At 44.7% G+C, this 18,794-nt stretch overlaps 1 protein-coding gene across 1 annotated transcript in view; it reads left to right on the forward strand.

Annotated features, from left to right (window-relative positions):
* Positions 1–2,185: 2,185 nt before the first annotated feature.
* Positions 2,186–18,794, forward strand: part of RBM45 (RNA binding motif protein 45) — a 123,216-nt gene continuing 106,607 nt past the window's right edge. Inside the window, exons 1-2 of the mRNA XM_029605883.1 lie at positions 2,186–2,581; positions 5,363–5,485. Coding sequence (XP_029461743.1) covers positions 2,303–2,581; positions 5,363–5,485 — 402 coding nt within the window. The 5' untranslated portion in view covers positions 2,186–2,302. The remainder of the gene's footprint in view (positions 2,582–5,362; positions 5,486–18,794) is intronic.

Raw genomic sequence — 18,794 nt, forward strand, 5'->3', positions numbered from 1 at the left:
TTTTCCCCTTGTTCTAGTTTAAAAGCTGCACTATCTCCTTTTTAAAAGTTAGCACCAGCAGCCTGGTTCCACTCTCACTAAGATGGAGCCTGTCCTTTCGGAAAAGACTTTTCCTTCCCCAGAAGGTTGCCCAGTTCCTTACAAAACTGAATCCCTCTTCTCTGCACCATCGTCTCATCCACGCATTGAGACTCTGGAGCTCTGCCTAAAGGCATCTTCCTAAATTTTAGACGGATAATTCCCCAAATATTCATTAAGCCGGACAACTTCTGAGTTATCTGGCTAAATGTTTCTGAATATGGACCTTGTAAATTTTTTTAAGGAGCAGTACCACACAGCTGCGTCTCAATGGCAATAAAAACTGATAAGTAGGGTAAAAGGAGCACACAGAATAAAAGCACACTTTTGAGCTGGCACTGTCAAGAGAGAGAGAGAGAGAGTTTGCAGATCATCCCTGCAGACACCTCCACATAGGCAGCTCTTCATGTGGATTGGTGTGGCTTGAGTTATTTGGTTTCTGATCTTTTGAGTTGCAGGAGTGATTTTGGAGTACTCCTCATTGTTGTGCCTCCAATCTGATAGCAGAGGAAGTAGCACTGTAATGTTAGATTTTTATTTTGGAGCATGGACAAGCAGGGCTGGTGCTAGCTTTTGCACCACCCTGTGCATAGAGTCCCCACAACCACTCCCATGCCATCGTGCCCCCCGCGGTGGCATGGGCAGCCCTCCGTTTCTTCAGCTGCCGGAAGAGGATATGAGCTCATATCCTCTTCCAGCAGCGGTGCTCTCTCCATCCTTCATCGCCGTCAACCTACTGACCTGCTCGCCCGCCACCTCCCTGGGTGTGCTGCTCCGTGCAATTGCCCAGTTTGCACACCCGGTTGCACCAGGCCTGTGGAGAAGCAACGAGAGTGTTGGAGTTTTCCCAGTTCTGGATATCCAGCCTGGTTCCAGGGAAAAGGCATTGTTCTTTGTCCAGTACCCTACTGTCTGGAAGAAGAGAGGAAGAAAGGAAGTGAAAGGAGTTTTGAGAAGAGCTGTTTTGTGTTTTATTCCCCAGAGTTTGCTTTTTAGCATCCTGCTCCTGTTTGTTACCCCTGCCTTGAGAGGTCAGGAAGGTGCTGTCACTCCTTTTGCCCAGTTAAAGGGCAACAGTGACCTGACAGAAAAGCAGAAAGAAGTCATTTTCAAGAGTTTTGTTCCAGTTATTTTGGGAGGAATTTTTGCCCCTAGTTCCTGCCCACAGAGTGGGAAGTTAGATTTTTGGATTTTGAACACCTTTTGAGACTTTCTTCCATCAGAAGTCCAAGCATTAAACATCATAGAAAGAGAAAAGGAGATCTCATCCCTACTAGGAGTTCACTGTCTTCCAGGAGTGTTGGTTTTTTCCCTTAGTAGAGCTTGCCATCCAAAGGGATACTAACTTAACTAATAGTCACAAAAATGAACAGTCCAAAAGTGCCTCTTTCTCAGTTTTGAGGCATTTTTGGACTGTTTATTTGTGGGGGAAGATTATCTGGAGAATTTTTGTTGTGAATTGGCTTTTAATTATTTTTGGTTTCAGTAAACTTTTTTGTTAAACACCCCACCAGAATGTCCAATGTTTTTCTTCGATGTCAAGCAAGCACATCCCCAGCGTGGCCATACTGGGTAACCACATCCCCAAAGTGAATATTGTGGATCAAGAGAGTTTAAAGGAAGTGAGACTGTGTGTGGGTTCCCATCCTGTGAGCCTATGGCCCATGAAGTTTATCCTCTTCCATGTTGGAACAAATCTGGCACTCCAGTAGATTGCTGTGAACTGTGTTCATGTGAACTTAGTGGAGACAGAGAGGTGGGAGCAGAAGTGGCCCTGGGGACAACAGTGAACCCCTGTTTTCCAGAAGGTCCACAAAGAGGGAGGGGTTACAATAATTATGAAGGTTATAGTCCCTAGGCTAGAAACTACATTGATGGCTGTATATCTTTATTGCATATAAGCAGTAGGAATAATCTATGCATTCTATTTTAAGTATATTATGCTGTTACTTGATAAAAAAAAAAAAACAAACAACTAAATTGCATAGAAGTTATCCTTTGAGCAAGTGATATATTTCTAAACTTGGTAAACACGGAGTGGATAGGCGCACATCTCCCCTTTGGCCAGTAGATGGCGAACTAGCGCGAGCCAGCGTCTAGAAAGACGGCCCGGGCTCTTTTCTTTGCGGTGTTCGGCCGGTGAGCTGCGTGCGCAGTGTCCAGTAAAGCTTGACGGGTGTCCCGTAGCGACGCTTAGCGGCTTCGGGTCAGCGGCAGCAGCAGCATGGAGGAAGGCAGCGGATTCAGACCGTCCGTGGATAACCTGGACGATCCCCCGAACAGCCGCGTCTTCCTGGTGATCAGCAAGACCATTACGGAGGAGATGATCCGCGAGCGTTTCTTGCCTTTCGGCGACATCCAGGACATCTGGGTGGTGAAAGACAAGCACAGCAAGGAGTCCAAGGGTATCGCCTTTGTCAAGTACGCCAAGAGCTCACAGGCCTGCCGCGCCATGGAGGAGATGCACTGGACGTGCCTCAGCGACAACTCCAAACCTATCAAGGTAGCTCGGGGGCTGGGCCCTCCTGCGGCCTATGGGAGAGGCTGCTGTATCCGATCGCCTTCCTCTGTTTCCCCGGGTCAGAGCCTGAGCGATATCCCCAGATCACCCCGAGCTGACCCGCTCCGGAAATGTGTGATCCGGCATGCGAGGCCTTCAGCAGGGATAGTCACACTCGCTCTTGACCTTTTCTGATGCCCTGCCCCTTCTCCAGGAGCCCTGTCCTGAGCAGTGTTAATTATCACAATACCGGGCAGAATTTGGGAGTGCAGGGGTAAGGGCAGGTATGGGGGCTTAGGTACTGGTGTAGGTATTGAAACACTCAGAAGGACAGAGAGGGCTCGAATCGGGAGACGTCTAAGCCAGTTTATACTGAGCGGCACTAGGGCACACGTGAGCTCCCGGGGAGAAGGGCCAGGTGAGCCGGAGGACCTGTTTGGGGAGTGGGCAGACAACTGGTTACCCAGTATGGCCAGGATGCAGACTTGGCGATGCCTTGCAGTTAAGGGCAAAAGGGATAAGGCACAGTCCTTTGCCGGAGATCAAATACTTGTGACTGACAGTTGGGAGATCCTTAAGTAGAGCAGTGCAGGCAGGGCCACCAGGCAGACTACCTGTTGACTTATGTTGTTTTTTGAGTGTGGATAGGATTTCATAGGTTCATGGATCTGGTAACATAGTGAGTATGGACCAATCAGATTCAGCAGGATTGACGTTATCCGTCCTCTGTTGCTATGATTGGGCAGAGATTCAGTGCGGTTGTGGAGGAGTTGCTTAAATAATTTGTAAAATAACTGCTAGTATTTTTAATTTGTTTATTATTTTTGAAATAACACAGGGTACAACTTTCAGTAGTTAAGCACTGCTCAAGACTAGGCCATGCATTTTGGGTGTTAAGTTCGAGTGCTATTGCAAGATTGAAATTGTAATTTATCTTGAGCTAATTAGGAAGATGGATTAGAAATTTAATTTAAATAAGGCATGTTAAAGCCAGTGAAAATATATTTTAACATGCTGAACAAGTAGGCTGTTATTGCTGGTTTAAGCACACATTCTGGTCTCTCCAGTAATTTGCTAGAAGAAGCCTGGTTTAAGGTAACCAGCAACATTTTGAACTCCTTTATTTAAAAAAAAAAAAAAATGTAAGCAGCACAGAGTATACATAGATGTTTGGTGACCACCCTAAGGGGGTGTATATTACAGCTTAAATGTACCTGCTTGGTATTTCTGAAAAATATACAGCTGCTAACTTACTAGTATGCTTCTAGCGTTCTGTATTCTAAATTTTGGCAACAAAATTACAAAAAATGATTTGCTAAACAACCATAATCTACAACATACTAAAGTGACCAGTGAGATACCCCAAGGCTCATTATAGGGACTGGTTCTTTTCAATATCATCATTAGCAACTTTGCTAAGCAACTTGAGGCAAAATATGCTTGTCTGCAGATCAAGAGCAGAGTAGATAGAGAGAAGGCGTGAAAAATCCAAAACAGAAAAGGGGACTTGAAAACACTGAAAGAGTGGCCAAGGGTTTGGAAAATGAGTTTGTGTCAAAATGTGTAAAATCATGTATTTGAGGTGAGTCCCCCACATAACCAGTTAGGACAGTAACTGGAAAATGTCTTGAACAAGTAAGGAATGAAAAAATATTCATGTCTGATGACCTGGAGATACCCAGTCAATGCAATAAAGCAACTTGTATAAGTAGAGGTATTAACAGGAGAAAGGAAGTAATATTGTTCTTATATAGGTCACAAGTAAGAACTAAATTTGAGTGGTTCTAGAAGCTATACCTTCATAAGGACTTGGAGAGGATGGTAGCAGTTCTGAGAAGGGTAGAAAAAAATTATACAAGGCCTGTGTAACACAAACGTTCCAACAAAACTTTTGTGACATTCAAAATGTGCTTACTGGAGGAAAGGAGAGCATAGGGAACAATAGAAACATTCAAATATTTGATAGGGGAAATTTCCCTTAGAAGAGAAATTTCAAGTATGAGAGATCATGATATGATGTTGGAGGGAGGAAGGTTCAGAAGAAACCCGAGAAAATGTATTTAGTGAGAGGATGGTTGATGTCTGTAATAATTTACCAGCATCAGTGGTGGAAATCAGTACTGTAATATACTTCAAGTCTGCTTGGGACCAGTATAGGGGAGAGTGGTAGGAATAGGTTTCGGAGATTGCAGTGTTGCAAGCAATATTCTTTATTTTCTTGAAGGCAGAGGCAAGGGGAGAGGTGATGAGGGGGAAAAAAATGAAGGAAACACAATGAGGGATTCTGCAGGCCATATTGGTGCTGCAGCAATTCTGCTCTTACCTTCCTCTCGTACTTCTGTAAGTATTCCTACAGGTACCATCGAGCTACAACTCCCTAGAAACTATCCAAGTTGGTGTCAGTAAAATGATAGGGACTGGGTATTGACTGGGGGCTCCCAGGAGTCTGGATGTTCAGGCAGAAGCCTTATTGGTTTTGGTAGCTTACAAAACTTGGTGGTAAGACATGACTAGGGAAGTGACTGGTTGCTGAATTAAGTGTTGGAATTTATATGCTGCTCTGCCTGAGATAGTAGAAAACCAAAGAGGAGGAGGATAAAAAATTGCTTTAGATAATGGAGCGGTATCCTACAAGCTCTCATGGCTGGCAGCTGGCATAAATGTTTGCAGTGCGATCAGGAATAACTAGGCAGACCGGATGGGGCCATATTTCTTTATATAGCCATCTAGATTAGTATAACCTTTGTTTAAGGGGTCCTCTAATGCTCCAAATGTTTTTTGAAGGTTTTTATTGCACAGTCCCGGTCTTCTGGAAGTCACAGAGATGTTGAAGATGAAGAGCTTACACGAATCTTCCTTATGATTCCAAAATCCTATACCGAGGAACATCTGAGAGAAAAATTCAAGGTATAAGTGTGTTTTAGTCATATGTGTATATGTGTGTGTGTGTGTGAATTTATTTATTTATTTATTTATTTATTTGTGGTAGTATTCTGCAGGTTGGTCCAACATTGTGCAATACCTATTATATCTGAATGTAATCTGCACTGAAGAGCCGAAAGAGCTGTACAGCAGAAAACACAGGGCTTCACTCCCATAAAGAAAACAAGTTTATAGTAGAATGTTGAGATGACAGACATGAAGAAGGGGAGATACTTAGATGGTGGAGAGGAGCAGTGCCATACAATAGACAAGGGAAAAGATGGGAGAAACATGCAGAGGTCAATGAGACAACAGAAATTTTCGGAAAAAGAGATTTTCTATGCTCTCTGGGGCCCCCAGGTTTATACTGCAGATCCAGTCAATCACTGGCCCTCCAGTGGTCTGATGCACAGCAATAACCACAGATAAGGCATATTGGCTTCTTTTCCCGTCGATAGCAGGGCTGAATTAGCCATGCTGTCATGGGATCTGTCAATCAGGTCCGGGAGGCGGAGCTTGTCAAAGCAGAGATTAGATTTTGCTCTCTGCGGCTGCGCGTGTGTTCCCGTGCAGGAAAGTAATGGAATCTCCTCAGTCTGTGTTCTTTCCGCGTGCGGGATTGCACGCGGAGCTGATTTCTCCTCAGTGTTATTTTTTATTTTTTCTATAATGTCTAAGAAATCGGGGTTTAAACCCTGTACTTGTGGCAAGGTAATGTCGGTCATGGATGGCCATGACCGATATTACCGATGCCTGGGGCCAGATCACAATCGTGAAGATTGTGAATTTTGTGCCAGAATGTCCCCGAGAGCCCTGAAACAGTGGGCTTATAGGATGAGGGAACTTTTCAATTCTTCGGAGCCATTGGAGGCTCACTCGTCACCTGGCCCCTTGAAAACAATGGCTCCTTCGCAAAAACGGGCGTCATCGTGGGACCCTCACCCCTCCAGGCTTGGAGGTAAGGACTCACTGTGACGACATAGGCCATCGGATTCGACAGAACCGATAGAGCCAGGATCATCGGCGCGAGAGACAACGACGCCAAAAATCTTGGTGCCTAAAACATCTGCTCCTAAGCTGACTTCTGCGCCTAAGACACCGTCGGCGCATACAACTTCTGCGCCCGAAGCATTATTGGCGCACAAAACTTATGCGCGCATGGCGCCGAAGTCACTTGTGTGCACGGCGCCGGACGTATCTGTGCACACGGTGCCAAAAACATACGCACACAAATCCAGATCTACGCACAAGTCAAGATTGGCGCACACGGTGCCGGGGCATAGAACATCGGAAAGCCCAACACGTCTTCAACACATAAGACAAACAAACTTATGATACACCACAATCAGCTAGGCATAAATCGAAACACCCATCTCATCCAATACGACATGGGTTAAAACGACAATATGAATCCTCAGGAATATCTTATTCCACCTCTCCATCTGTAACCCCAACTCGCTCGGGTACCTTTCACTCTTCGAGATCTACCGTTCCATCGGGCAACGAAGGTGAGGGGCAACCCACTAACATCAGGTACCCTGAGAGACAATCCCGGGCTGAAGAAAACATAAAAAAAAGGAAAAAAATCGCCATGAAACTGAAACTGACAACGGAGGGAGACCTCAGAGAGAATGAGACCCGCCCACAAAATGACATCATCATGCTAACGGCAGAGCCGGTAAAAGACTCCGTTCCATCGGGCAATGAAGGTGAGGGGCAACCCACTAACATCAGGTACCCTGAGAGACAATCCCGGGCTGAAGAAAACATAAAAAAAAGGAAAAAAATCGCCATGAAACTGAAACTGACAACAGAGGGAGTCCTCAGAGAGAATGAGACCCGCCCACAAAATGACATCATCATGCTAACGGCAGAGCCGGTAAAAGACGCCGTTCCATCGGGCAACGAAGGTGAGGGGCAACGAAGGTGAGGGGCAACCCACTAACATCAGGTACCCTGAGAGACAATCCCGGGCTGAAGAAAACATAAAAAAAGGAAAAAAATCGCCATGAAACTGAAACTGACAACGGAGGGAGTCCTCAGAGAGAATGAGACCCGCCCACAAAATGACATCATCATGCTAACGGCAGAGCCGGTAAAAGACGCCCTTCCATCGGGCAACGAAGGTGAGGGGCAACCCACTAACATCAGGTACCCTGAGAGACAATCCCGGGCTGAAGAAAACATAAAAAAAAAGGAAAGAAATCGCCATGAAACTGAAACTGACAACGGAGGGAGTCCTCAGAGAGAATGAAACCCGCCCACAAAATGACATCATCATGCTAACGGCAGAGCCGGTAAAAGACGCCGTTACATCGGGCGTCGCGCGCCGAAGGGGCTTTCCACTTTGTGCTCCCCTTCGTGCTAACTTTCGTGCTGCGTGTAAAATAAGTTTAGTTATGTTTGTTATTTAAGTAACCTCTATTAAGCTGTTTAATTACTTTGCTTTTACATTTTTAATTCTAGATGTTCTATGTATTCGACTAAGGAATTATATTTCCTGTTTGTTCAGATTTCAGTGTAAACCGGCCTGATTTGCATTTTATGCAAGAAGGTCGGTATATAAAAATTAAAAATAAATAAATAAATAAATACTTCTTAGTACCACAACAAAACGTAGAAAACGATCAACGTCTCGTAAAAACCACACAGGATCGTCGTCACACCGTCATTATAGATATTCACATCACTAGCACCACAAAAGATCGTCGAAGACGAATGGAACATGGGACGTAAGCCCTTCTACTTCTCTGTCATCTCACACACAAGATGCAAGTACCTTATCTCATAGAGAAATAATACAGGTCACTTCCTCTAATGCTTCTACATCCTCAGATGATTCAATGAGCATAGTGCACGAAAAGAAAGGGAAAGACTATGATGTTTCAAGTACTTTACCTCAAAAACCTTCAATGCAACCTAAAGCATGTGACTTACAAAAGTCAGCTGGTCGTTTAACAATGCCCCCTTGTACAAAAGAGGTATTTTTTTCAATTGTCCCAATCGTTAGGGTTTTATGAAACTCTTGAGTCATCCTTCAAGATGTCTAACGATATCTCTGTCAGTTCCCCGGAACATAAGAGACATACCACTAGAGGACCGTCGGTGGAGCCTCCGGCATCCCCAATAACAAAGAGACCAACTTCACCAATTCAAAATCAGGATACACCTCTTGATTCCCCTTCTCCACAAACGTCCCCATCATCATCTACGGGATTCCCATCGGACGCGCAGGAGCAACCTCAGGAACTGTATTCCCCCCCAGAACTTACATACCCAAAAGTTTTAGAAAAATTGGGTACAATATTACATCTAGAGGTCCAAAAAGAGACAGACACTAGATCAGAAACCTTTGGTCTCCTAAAGTTTTTCGATGCTCCAGGAGAACAAACAACTTTTCCACCACAAGAACTCCTACATACAGTCTTACAGAAATCGTGGGAAACACCTTATGCTCTGTCAGTGGTGTCAAGGAAAACGGATATAAAATTTTGTATGCGGAAAACATCACCTTACTCTATGCCACAACTACCATATGCTTCAATTGTGGTAGAGTCTGTGATGCAAAGATTCAAGAAAACGAAGTCGCATACCTTATATCCACCGGGCAAAGATAACAGATTTTTAGATGCGTTTGGCAGGAAAATATACCACAACTCAATGTTGAATGCCTGCATTTTGCACCATCAATTCTATATGGTACAATACCTATATGAGTGCATACAAGCTACAAAAGGTATGCTTTCCTCGATGGCAGATCAGATACCTCCGCCTCTTCATGACATGGAGGAGTGTTCTCGACACCTTCTGAGGTCAATATATGAGGCATGCAAAACATCTTCCAGAGCGTCTGCAACAGCCATTGTAGCTCGAAGGCTGGCATGGTTACGCTCCAGTACGATACGGGAAGATTTATACGAGAAACTAACGAACCTCCCGTGTACAGGAGATAACCTGTTCGGAGAACGATTTCAGGACATAGTGGGCAAACTGAGAGGAAGCTCTAGCAGTACAATACTTAACATCACAACCTCACTACTCGACCACACGTCGTTATGTCTGATCTACTCGTCGGCAATCATATGCCCGGAGGCCTTACAGGTCTTTTCAGTCCTTTCGTACACAATCGTACCCTTCTTACCAACTTCCTGCTCCGCAACAGCATACCCCGAACCAACATGGGGTAAAGCACATAACCAGAGACGACAGGCACAACAACCGGCTGCTGTAGTGAAATCAACGCCATCTTTTTAATACCCCAGCCACTACCACGACATCAAGCACCACCTGGCAGAATCCATTCTTGCCTGGCAGCCTGGGAGAAAATAACATCCGATCAATGGGTTTTAGAGATAGTACGACACGGTTACCAGCTCCAATTTACCACAAAACCCATATTACCTCACCTTTCCACTCTAAAGAGTCAAAGCTTCCAGCCACAACTAAGGGAGGAAATTGCTTTGCTTCGCAAACAGGCCATTCGACAAATGTCCCTGAGGACCCAATCAGTAGGATTTTATTCTCCATACTTCCTCATACCCAAGAAGTCGGGTGGCCTTCGTCCCATCCTAGACCTGAGGGAACTGAACAAATTCCTCACCAAAGAGAAATTCAAAATGGTATTGTTGAAATCAGTCCTTCCTCTGATTCAACCCAACAACTGGATGTGTTCCATTGATCTGAAGGACGCTTACACACATATTCCGATCCATCCCTCCTCTTGGCGATATCTGTGCTTCCGCTACAAGCATCACCACTACCAGTACAAAGTTCTTCCCTTTGGACTATCGGCTGCACCCAGGGTTTTCACCAAATGTATGGTGGTGGTGGCTCATCTCAGACAACAGGATATAACCATCTTTCCATATCTGGACGATTGGCTCATAATCGCCTCAGCTCCAAATATCTTGCTCGATCACCTCAGTCAGAAGATACAATGCTTACAGGACAAAGCTCAACTGACACTCGTAGCCCCGGCCTGGCCGAGACAATCATGGTACAGTTAAAAGGGGAGGTGAAAGAAGCTATTTTAGCCAAAAGATCTTCATTCAAAAATTGGAAGAAGGATCCAACAGAAGAAAATAGGATAAAGCATAAACATTGGCAAGTTAAATGTAAGACATTGATAAGACATGCTAAGAGAGAATTTGAAAAGAAGTTGGCTGTAGAGGCAAAAACTCACAGTAAAAACGTTTTTAAATATATCCGAAGCAGACAGCCTGTGAGGGAGTCAGTTGGACCGTTAGATGATCGAGGGGTTAAAGGGGCACTTAGAGAAGATAAGGCCATCGCGGAAAGATTAAATGATTTCTTTGCTTCTGTGTTTACTGAAGAGGATGTTGGGGAGGTACCCGTAATGGAGAAGGTTTTCATGGGTAATGATTCAGATGGACTGAATCAAATCACGGTGAACCTAGAAGATGTGGTAGGCCTGATTGACAAACTGAAGAGTAGTAAATCACCTGGACCGGATGGTATACACCCCAGAGTTCTGAAGGAACTAAAAAATGAAATTTCAGACCTATTAGTAAAAATTTGTAACTTATCATTAAAATCATCCATTGTACCTGAAGACTGGAGGATAGCAAATGTAATCCCAATATTTAAAAAGGGCTCCAGGGGCGATCCGGGAAACTACAGACCGGTTAGCCTGACTTCAGTGCCAGGAAAAATAGTGGAAAGTGTTCTAAAAATCAAAATCACAGAACATATAGAAAGACATGGTTTAATGAAACAAAGTCAGCATGGCTTTACCCAGGGCAAGTCTTGCCTCACAAATCTGCTTCACTTTTTTGAAGGAGTTAATAAACATGTGGATAAAGGTGAACCGGTAGATATAGTATACTTGGATTTTCAGAAGGCGTTTGACAAAGTTCCTCATGAGAGGCTTCTAGGAAAAGTAAAAAGTCATGGGATAGGTGGCGATGTCCTTTCGTGGATTGCAAACTGGCTAAAAGACAGGAAACAGAGTAGGATTAAATGGGCAATTTCCTCAGTGGAAGGGAGTGGACAGTGGAGTGCCTCAGGGATCTGTATTGGGACCCTTACTGTTCAATATATTTATAAATGATCTGGAAAGAAATACGACGAGTGAGATAATCAAATTTGCAGATGACACAAAATTGTTCAGAGTAGTTAAATCACAAGCAGATTGTGATAAATTGCAGGAAGACCTTGTGAGACTGGAAAATTGGGCATCCAAATGGCAGATGAAATTTAATGTGGATAAGTGCAAGGTGATGCATATAGGGAAAAATAACCCATGCTATAATTACACGATGTTGGGTTCCATATTAGGTGCTACAACCCAAGAAAGAGATCTAGGTGTCATAGTGGATAACACATTGAAATCGTCGGTGCAGTGTGCTGCGGCAGTCAAAAAAGCAAACAGAATGTTGGGAATTATTAGAAAAGAAATGATGAATAAAACGGAAAATGTCATAATGCCTCTGTATCGCTCCATGGTGAGACCGCACCTTGAATACTGTGTACAATTCTGGTCGCCGCATCTCAAAAAAGATATAATTGCGATGGAGAAGGTACAGAGAAGGGCTACCAAAATAAGGGGAATGGAACAACTCCCCTATGAGGAAAGATTAAAGAGGTTAGGACTTTTCAGCTTGGAGAAGAGACGACTGAGGGGGGATATGATAGAGGTGTTTAAAATCATGAGAGGTCTAGAACGGGTAGATGTGAATCGGTTATTTACTCTTTCGGATAGTAGAAGGACTAGGGGACACTCCATGAAGTTAGCATGGGGCACATTTAAAACTAATCGGAGAAAGTTCTTTTTTACTCAACGCACAATTAAACTCTGGAATTTGTTGCCAGAGAATGTGGTTCGTGCAGTTAGTATAGCTGTGTTTAAAAAAGGATTGGATAAGTTCTTGGAGGAGAAGTCCATTACCTGCTATTAAGTTCACTTAGAGAATAGCCACTGCCATTAGCAATGGTTACATGGAATAGACTTAGTTTTTGGGTACTTGCCAGGTTCTTATGGCCTGGATTGGCCACTGTTGGAAACAGGATGCAGGGCTTGATGGACCCTTGGTCTGACCCAGTATGGCATTTTCTTATGTTCTTATGTTCCTTCTCAGACTATCCATCACAGGACCAATTCGGTTACTGAATCGCCAAGATCTTCTCTGTCAAGATCAAGGGACGCTTCTACACCCACTATACTCATCTCTCCACTTGACAGCGTAGAGATTGAGAGGCTTCTTTTAACAGAACAGGGAGTTTCCACTTCGGCACAGTTCATCTTGTTAGAATCCAGGAAACTCTCCACAAGGAAAAATTATAGCTATAAATGGAAACGCTACGCTACCTGGTGCACTTCCAAAGGTGTACTACCATTGGACTGCTCACCTGAGTTGCTCATGAATTATCTTCGTACGCTATACGCAGCTGGTCTTGCAACATCATCCATTAGAGTTCATCTCAGTGCCATAGGGGCATATCATAGACCAGTTAACAATCTTCCTATATCCAATCACCCCTTACTATCTCATTTCATTAAGGGGTTAATTCACCTTTGTCCTCCGATCTCTAAGCCTCCAGTTCCATGGAACCTCAACATAGTTCTTGAACAGCTCATGCTGTTCCCGTTTGAACCCATAGACTCAGCACATATTAAATACCTCACATGGAAAGTGGTATTCCTGGTAGCAGTAACATCAGCACGAAGAGTCAGTGAATTATAGGCCTTAGTCCATTATTCTCCATATTTGCAATTTCATCACCAAAAGGTGGTTCTCTGAACTCACCCATCCTTCATACCAAAAGTGGTTTCTCAATTCCATCTTAATCAGACCATAGAATTACCCACCTTTTTCCCTAAACCTCGTGTAAATGATAGGGAAAAGTTACTGCACACACTAGATTGCAAAAGAGCTTTAGCATACTACAAAGAAAGGACAAACTCGGACTCCTGTGTTTCTCAACTCTTTGTCTCTTTTGACCCGAAGGCACCTGGACTACCAGTGGCTAAACGCACCATCTCCAGCTGGATAGTACAGTGCATCAGATTCTGTTCCGATAAAACAAAAATTACAGCTACATTCTGATCCTAAAGCTCACAAAGTCAGAGCAGTGGCGACCTCCTTGGCACACCTTCAGAATGTATAACTCATAGACATTTGTAAGGCAGCTACATGGTCATCGCTCCATACCTTTACATCTCACTACTGCCTTGATCAACAAGCAGCCACTGATGCGAAGATAGGGCACGCAATCCTGCAATCTCTATCCACTTGTATTCGGTGACTGCCACACTGTCAAAGATTACGTACAAAACTATATATCAAAAACAACGTGATTGGGAGCTTGGGACTCCCATGACAGCATGGCTAATTCAGCCCTGCTCTCGACGGGAAAAAGCAAGTTTGCTTACCGTAAATGGTGTTTCCGTAGATAGCAGGATGAATTAGCCATGCTGACCCATCCTTTACGGTAAGCAAACTTGCTTTTCTCTTCACATAAATCTTCATGAAACCACCCCGGAGTGCATCATTGCTCTGGGGCAGTTTCTCGCTTGCTCATTACTGACTCCATAAAGAAGTATTGGCAGGAAAGATTGTCTTGCCCTCAGTTTGCTCCTGGCTGCTCTTCTAGAGCTCTACCTGCAGGGAAGTCTCTCATCTGTGGTGTGCACTGTGAGGGTTTCATAGGTACTATAGTTTCCCATTGATAGCAGGATGAATTAGCCATGCTGTCATGGGATCTGTCAATCAGGTCCGGGAGGCGGAGCTTGTTAAGCAGAGGTTTAGTTTTTTGTCTCTGCAGCTGCGCGTGTGTTCCCGCACAGGAAAGTAACAGATTCTCCTCAGTCTGTTCTTTCCGTGCGCAGGATCGCACGCAGAGCCATTTTCTCCTCAGATGTCCAAATCAGGCTTCCAAAGATGTCGCTGTGGCAAGGTAATGTCGGTTACGAATGGCCATGACTGATGTTACCGTTGCCTAGGCGCCAACCATGACGTGAGGGACCTCGAATTTTGCGCTCGTATGTCCCCTAGGGCCCAGAGACAGCGGGCCTACCATTTAAAGGCGCTACTCAGCCTCTCGGAGCCGTCGGAGGCTCACTCTCTTCACCGGGCCCGGTGAAGTCACCCGTTCCCCCTCGCAAGAGAGCGGCTTCGTGGGATCCTCACCCCTCCAGGCCTGGAGGAAAAGAAGTAACGAGGCAAGTACATCCAGTGGATCAGGGACCTGATCCAGTCGATCGGGATCGATCGACCTCGAAAACAAGAGCGCCGAAAAAGTCTGAGCGGAGCACGGCGTCGTCTAAGATAGCTAGGGCACCGAAGAGTTCGATGCATACCATGGCCTCGGCAACGGTGGCGCAGACAATAACGGCGCCGAATTGAAACCTATCACGGTACCGACAGGACGCCGGTACCAACAGGACGCCGACGTGAATTATACAGTCTTTCATGGGACAAAATCCCAATTCCTCCTGCACACGGCCACAAGGAAACACGCAAACACCGAAGTAATCGGAAGCGGAGACACCAGTCTCCACAATTATCTCACTCCACATCTAGGGATTCTACGCCACGACGATCCGAGAAAAGGGTCTCGATCTAAGCACAGGAAAAGGTCTCCATCAAGAGAGACAACTCAGATGCCATCAGGGTACATACATAGACACAGGCACCATTCCCGTCATGAGACGGTGCCAAAAAAGACTTCAGAGTGGGAAGTCAGCCCTTCCACCTCCAGGTCCTCTAGAAGTCTGCGCCCTAGGGCACGGTCACCTCAGTCACCCATATGCCTTACTTCTCACGATTCCATGTCTTCACGCAGTTCTTCTAAAGGACTAGAAGATACATCTCAACCACCAGCAGAACCATTGCCACAGCATTCTGGCAAAACAGTCATGCCGCCCAAGACAAGGGAAGCTTTCTGGCAATTATCACAATCCCTCGCAGGATTCTACGAAACTCTAGAATCCTCGTACAAAATGACAAATCAACCACAGGACACCGCTGCTGAATCTAATGTTCAACCTTCACGGGCGCCATCGGCAGAACCCCCCCGTATCATCAGTTCCAGACCGGTCTCCATCCCCAATTCCAAAACTAGACATTCAAGGAGATTCTATGTCCCCACCTACATCTCCTTCATCATCGGCAGGGTTCCCGTCGGATCCGCAAGAACAACCGCAGGAACCATATTTTCTGCCAGAGGACCTCTCGTACCCTCGTTTTTTGGAGAAACTAGGTACCATTTTGCATTTAGAGGTACAAAAGGAATCCGATCCAAAATAAGAAACCTTAGGCCTGCTAAAAATTTTTGATGTTCCGGGAGAACACACTTCACTCCCACCGCAAGAGTTGCTACACAGTGTTCTCCAAAAATCTTGGGAAACACCTCAGTCTTTATCAGCGGTCTCAAGGAAATCAGACATCAAGTTTCGGATGAAGAAAGATCCACCTTATGTTACCACAACTACCCCATGAGTCCATAGTGGTAGAATCGGCGATGCAATGGTTCAAAAGATCAAAAACTCACTCTACTTACCCACCGACCAAAGATAATAGGTATTTGGACGAATTTGGATGGAAGGTGTACCAAAACAATGTTAACTGCTAGAATTATGCATCACCAATTTTATATGGTGCAATATTTATATGAATGCATTCAGGCGACAAAGGGTATGCTCTCCTCCACAGCGGATCAACCACCTCAAACTCTCCATGATATTTATTTATTTATTATTTTGTTATACCGACTTTCATGACAAGAATCACATCAACCCGGTTTACAATTAACAATGTGAATAAGGCAGAGAGTAACATAGTAATCAATATTCAAAATTCAAACACAGTAAACAATAGTATGGATGTGAGAAAGTTACAATAAAACAGGGAGAATTAAATAGGATCTGGAAAGGGGGAGATAACTGAACAGTAGAATCTTTACAGTGCAGCCAAGTGCATCGAATAATATAGTTGTATAGCAAAATGAATCTGTATGATACAGTTGTGTAGCATGATAATATGGTGCTGGGTATGAGTGGGAAGTTGGTGGTTTCTTATTTCAATCCAATTTTTGAATAAGAGTTTGTGCTGTTGGGTGTAGGTTTTAATCAAGGCCTGGGAATGCTTTTTTAAAAAGCCAAGTTTTGGTATGATATGATAAGGAGGAGTGCTCCAGACACCTCCTTCGGTCAGTGTATGAAGGCCTGGAAACATCATCCAGAGCATCTGCAACAGCCAAAGCGGCCCGTCACATGGCGTGGTTACGTTCCAGTTCCATAAGAGAAGATTTACACGAAAAACTGGCAAATCTACCATGTGCGGGAGATAAGCTTTTTGGTACCAGATTCCAAGACACGGTGGGAAAACTGAAGGACGAAGCGATAGCCGTACAATCGTTACAGACACAACCAGCTTACACGGCCTCACGACATTACTACCCTTACAATCGGCGATCTTCTTACGACCGCAGATCTTATAGATCTTATCAATCTTAACTGTCCTCAAACATGCCCATCGTATCAACGACCACAGCAACAGCAAGCCCCACTTCATCGTAGGGGTAAACCTCGCAATCAGAGACAGCAGTTCCAGCAGCCGGCAACTGCGATTAAACCAACGCAGTCTTTTTAGACTTACAGCCACCACCACGAAACTTAACGCCACCAGGAAGAATCCAGTCATGTCTAGCAGTGTGGGAACAGATTACTTCAGACCAATAGGTGCTAGAAATAATACGTCAGGGTTATCAACTTCAATTTACAACAAAACCACCATTACCCTACCTTCCCATGCTAAAAATTCAGAGATCTCAGTTACAACTAGCAGAAGAGATTGCAAACCTACACAATCAGCAGGGCATCAAACTACTATCCCGAAAACAGCAAAACACGGGATTTTACTCCCCATATTTCCTGATACCAAAGAAATCAGGTGGCCAACGCCCCATCCTGGACCTTTGGGAAGTCAACACATTCCTGACCAAAGAGAAATTCAAAATGGTATCCTTGAAGTCAATTCTTCCTCTAATGCAACCCAACGATTGGATGTGCTCCATCGACCTGAAGGGTGCATACACCCATATTCCAATCCATCCATCCTCTTGGCGTTACCTATGCTTTCGGTATAAGCATCAGCACTACCAGTACAAGGTACTCCCCTTTGGATTATCGGCTGCACCCAGGGTGTTCACCAAATGCATGGTAGTGGTGGTGGCTCATCTCAGACAACAGGGTATGACGATTTTTCCATATCTGGACAATTGGCTCATAATAGCCTTGACTCGAGAGACATTGATCGATCATCTCCAAAGAGTAATACAATGCTTACAGGCATTAGGACTGGTGATCAATTTTCAGAAATCACATCTGCAACCAACACAACAGCTGCAATTTATAGGAGCATATCTGGACACCAGTCAGAGCAGAGCATACCTCCCATCGGAAAGAAGGTTACAACAACTTCAACTTCTACATCACATGAACAACACTCAAAAACCCTCAGCGAGACAAGTGTTAGTAGTCTTGGGTCACATGGCAGCAGCCAATTTCACAGTTCCCAACACCAAACTACATATGAGACGTCTGCAGTGGGGACTGAAATGTCAGTGGAGACAACACACACCCAACCATTAACACAGAAAATAAGACTAACGTCAGAGATGAAGAAGAACATAGCATGGTAGCTTTCCCAATCAACCCTCTCCAAGGAAGCACTGTTCCGTCCTCCCACACACAACGCAGTCCTAACCACAGATGCATCGCGGAAGGGTTGGGGAGCGCATCTCGAAATTTACGAAATGTAAGGACTATGGACGCTAGCAGAACAAAACCTACAGATAAATTTGTTGGAACTCAGAGCGATCCGAAGGGCTGTACAAGTTTTTCAAGACTACCTAAAGGGCCACAGAGTCATGATCTACACGGACAATCAAGTAGCGATGTTTTACATCAACAAACAAGGAGGGTCCGGTTCATGGCCCCTCTGCAAAGAGACATTGATGATCTTCCAACATACTCATCACCATTGCATACATTTGCAAGCGACTTACCTATGGGGAGTGGCGAACACACGAGTGGACAGATTAAGTTGAATTTTTCATCCTCACGAATGGACACTCAATCCAGACATAGGTCAAAGCGTCTTCATGCAATGGGGAACACCTTCACTAGATCTCTTCGCAACGGAGATCAATGCTCAAGTTTCCAAATTCTGCTCTATCAGACCCAGCAAACTCAGGATAGCTCAAGATGCTTTCCTCATCCGTTGGTCGGCAGGCCTCCTATATGCCTTTCCTCCCATACCTCTCATAACAA

Source organism: Rhinatrema bivittatum, chromosome 6 (genome assembly GCF_901001135.1).
Source record: "Rhinatrema bivittatum chromosome 6, aRhiBiv1.1, whole genome shotgun sequence".
Classification (NCBI taxonomy): domain Eukaryota; kingdom Metazoa; phylum Chordata; class Amphibia; order Gymnophiona; family Rhinatrematidae; genus Rhinatrema; species Rhinatrema bivittatum.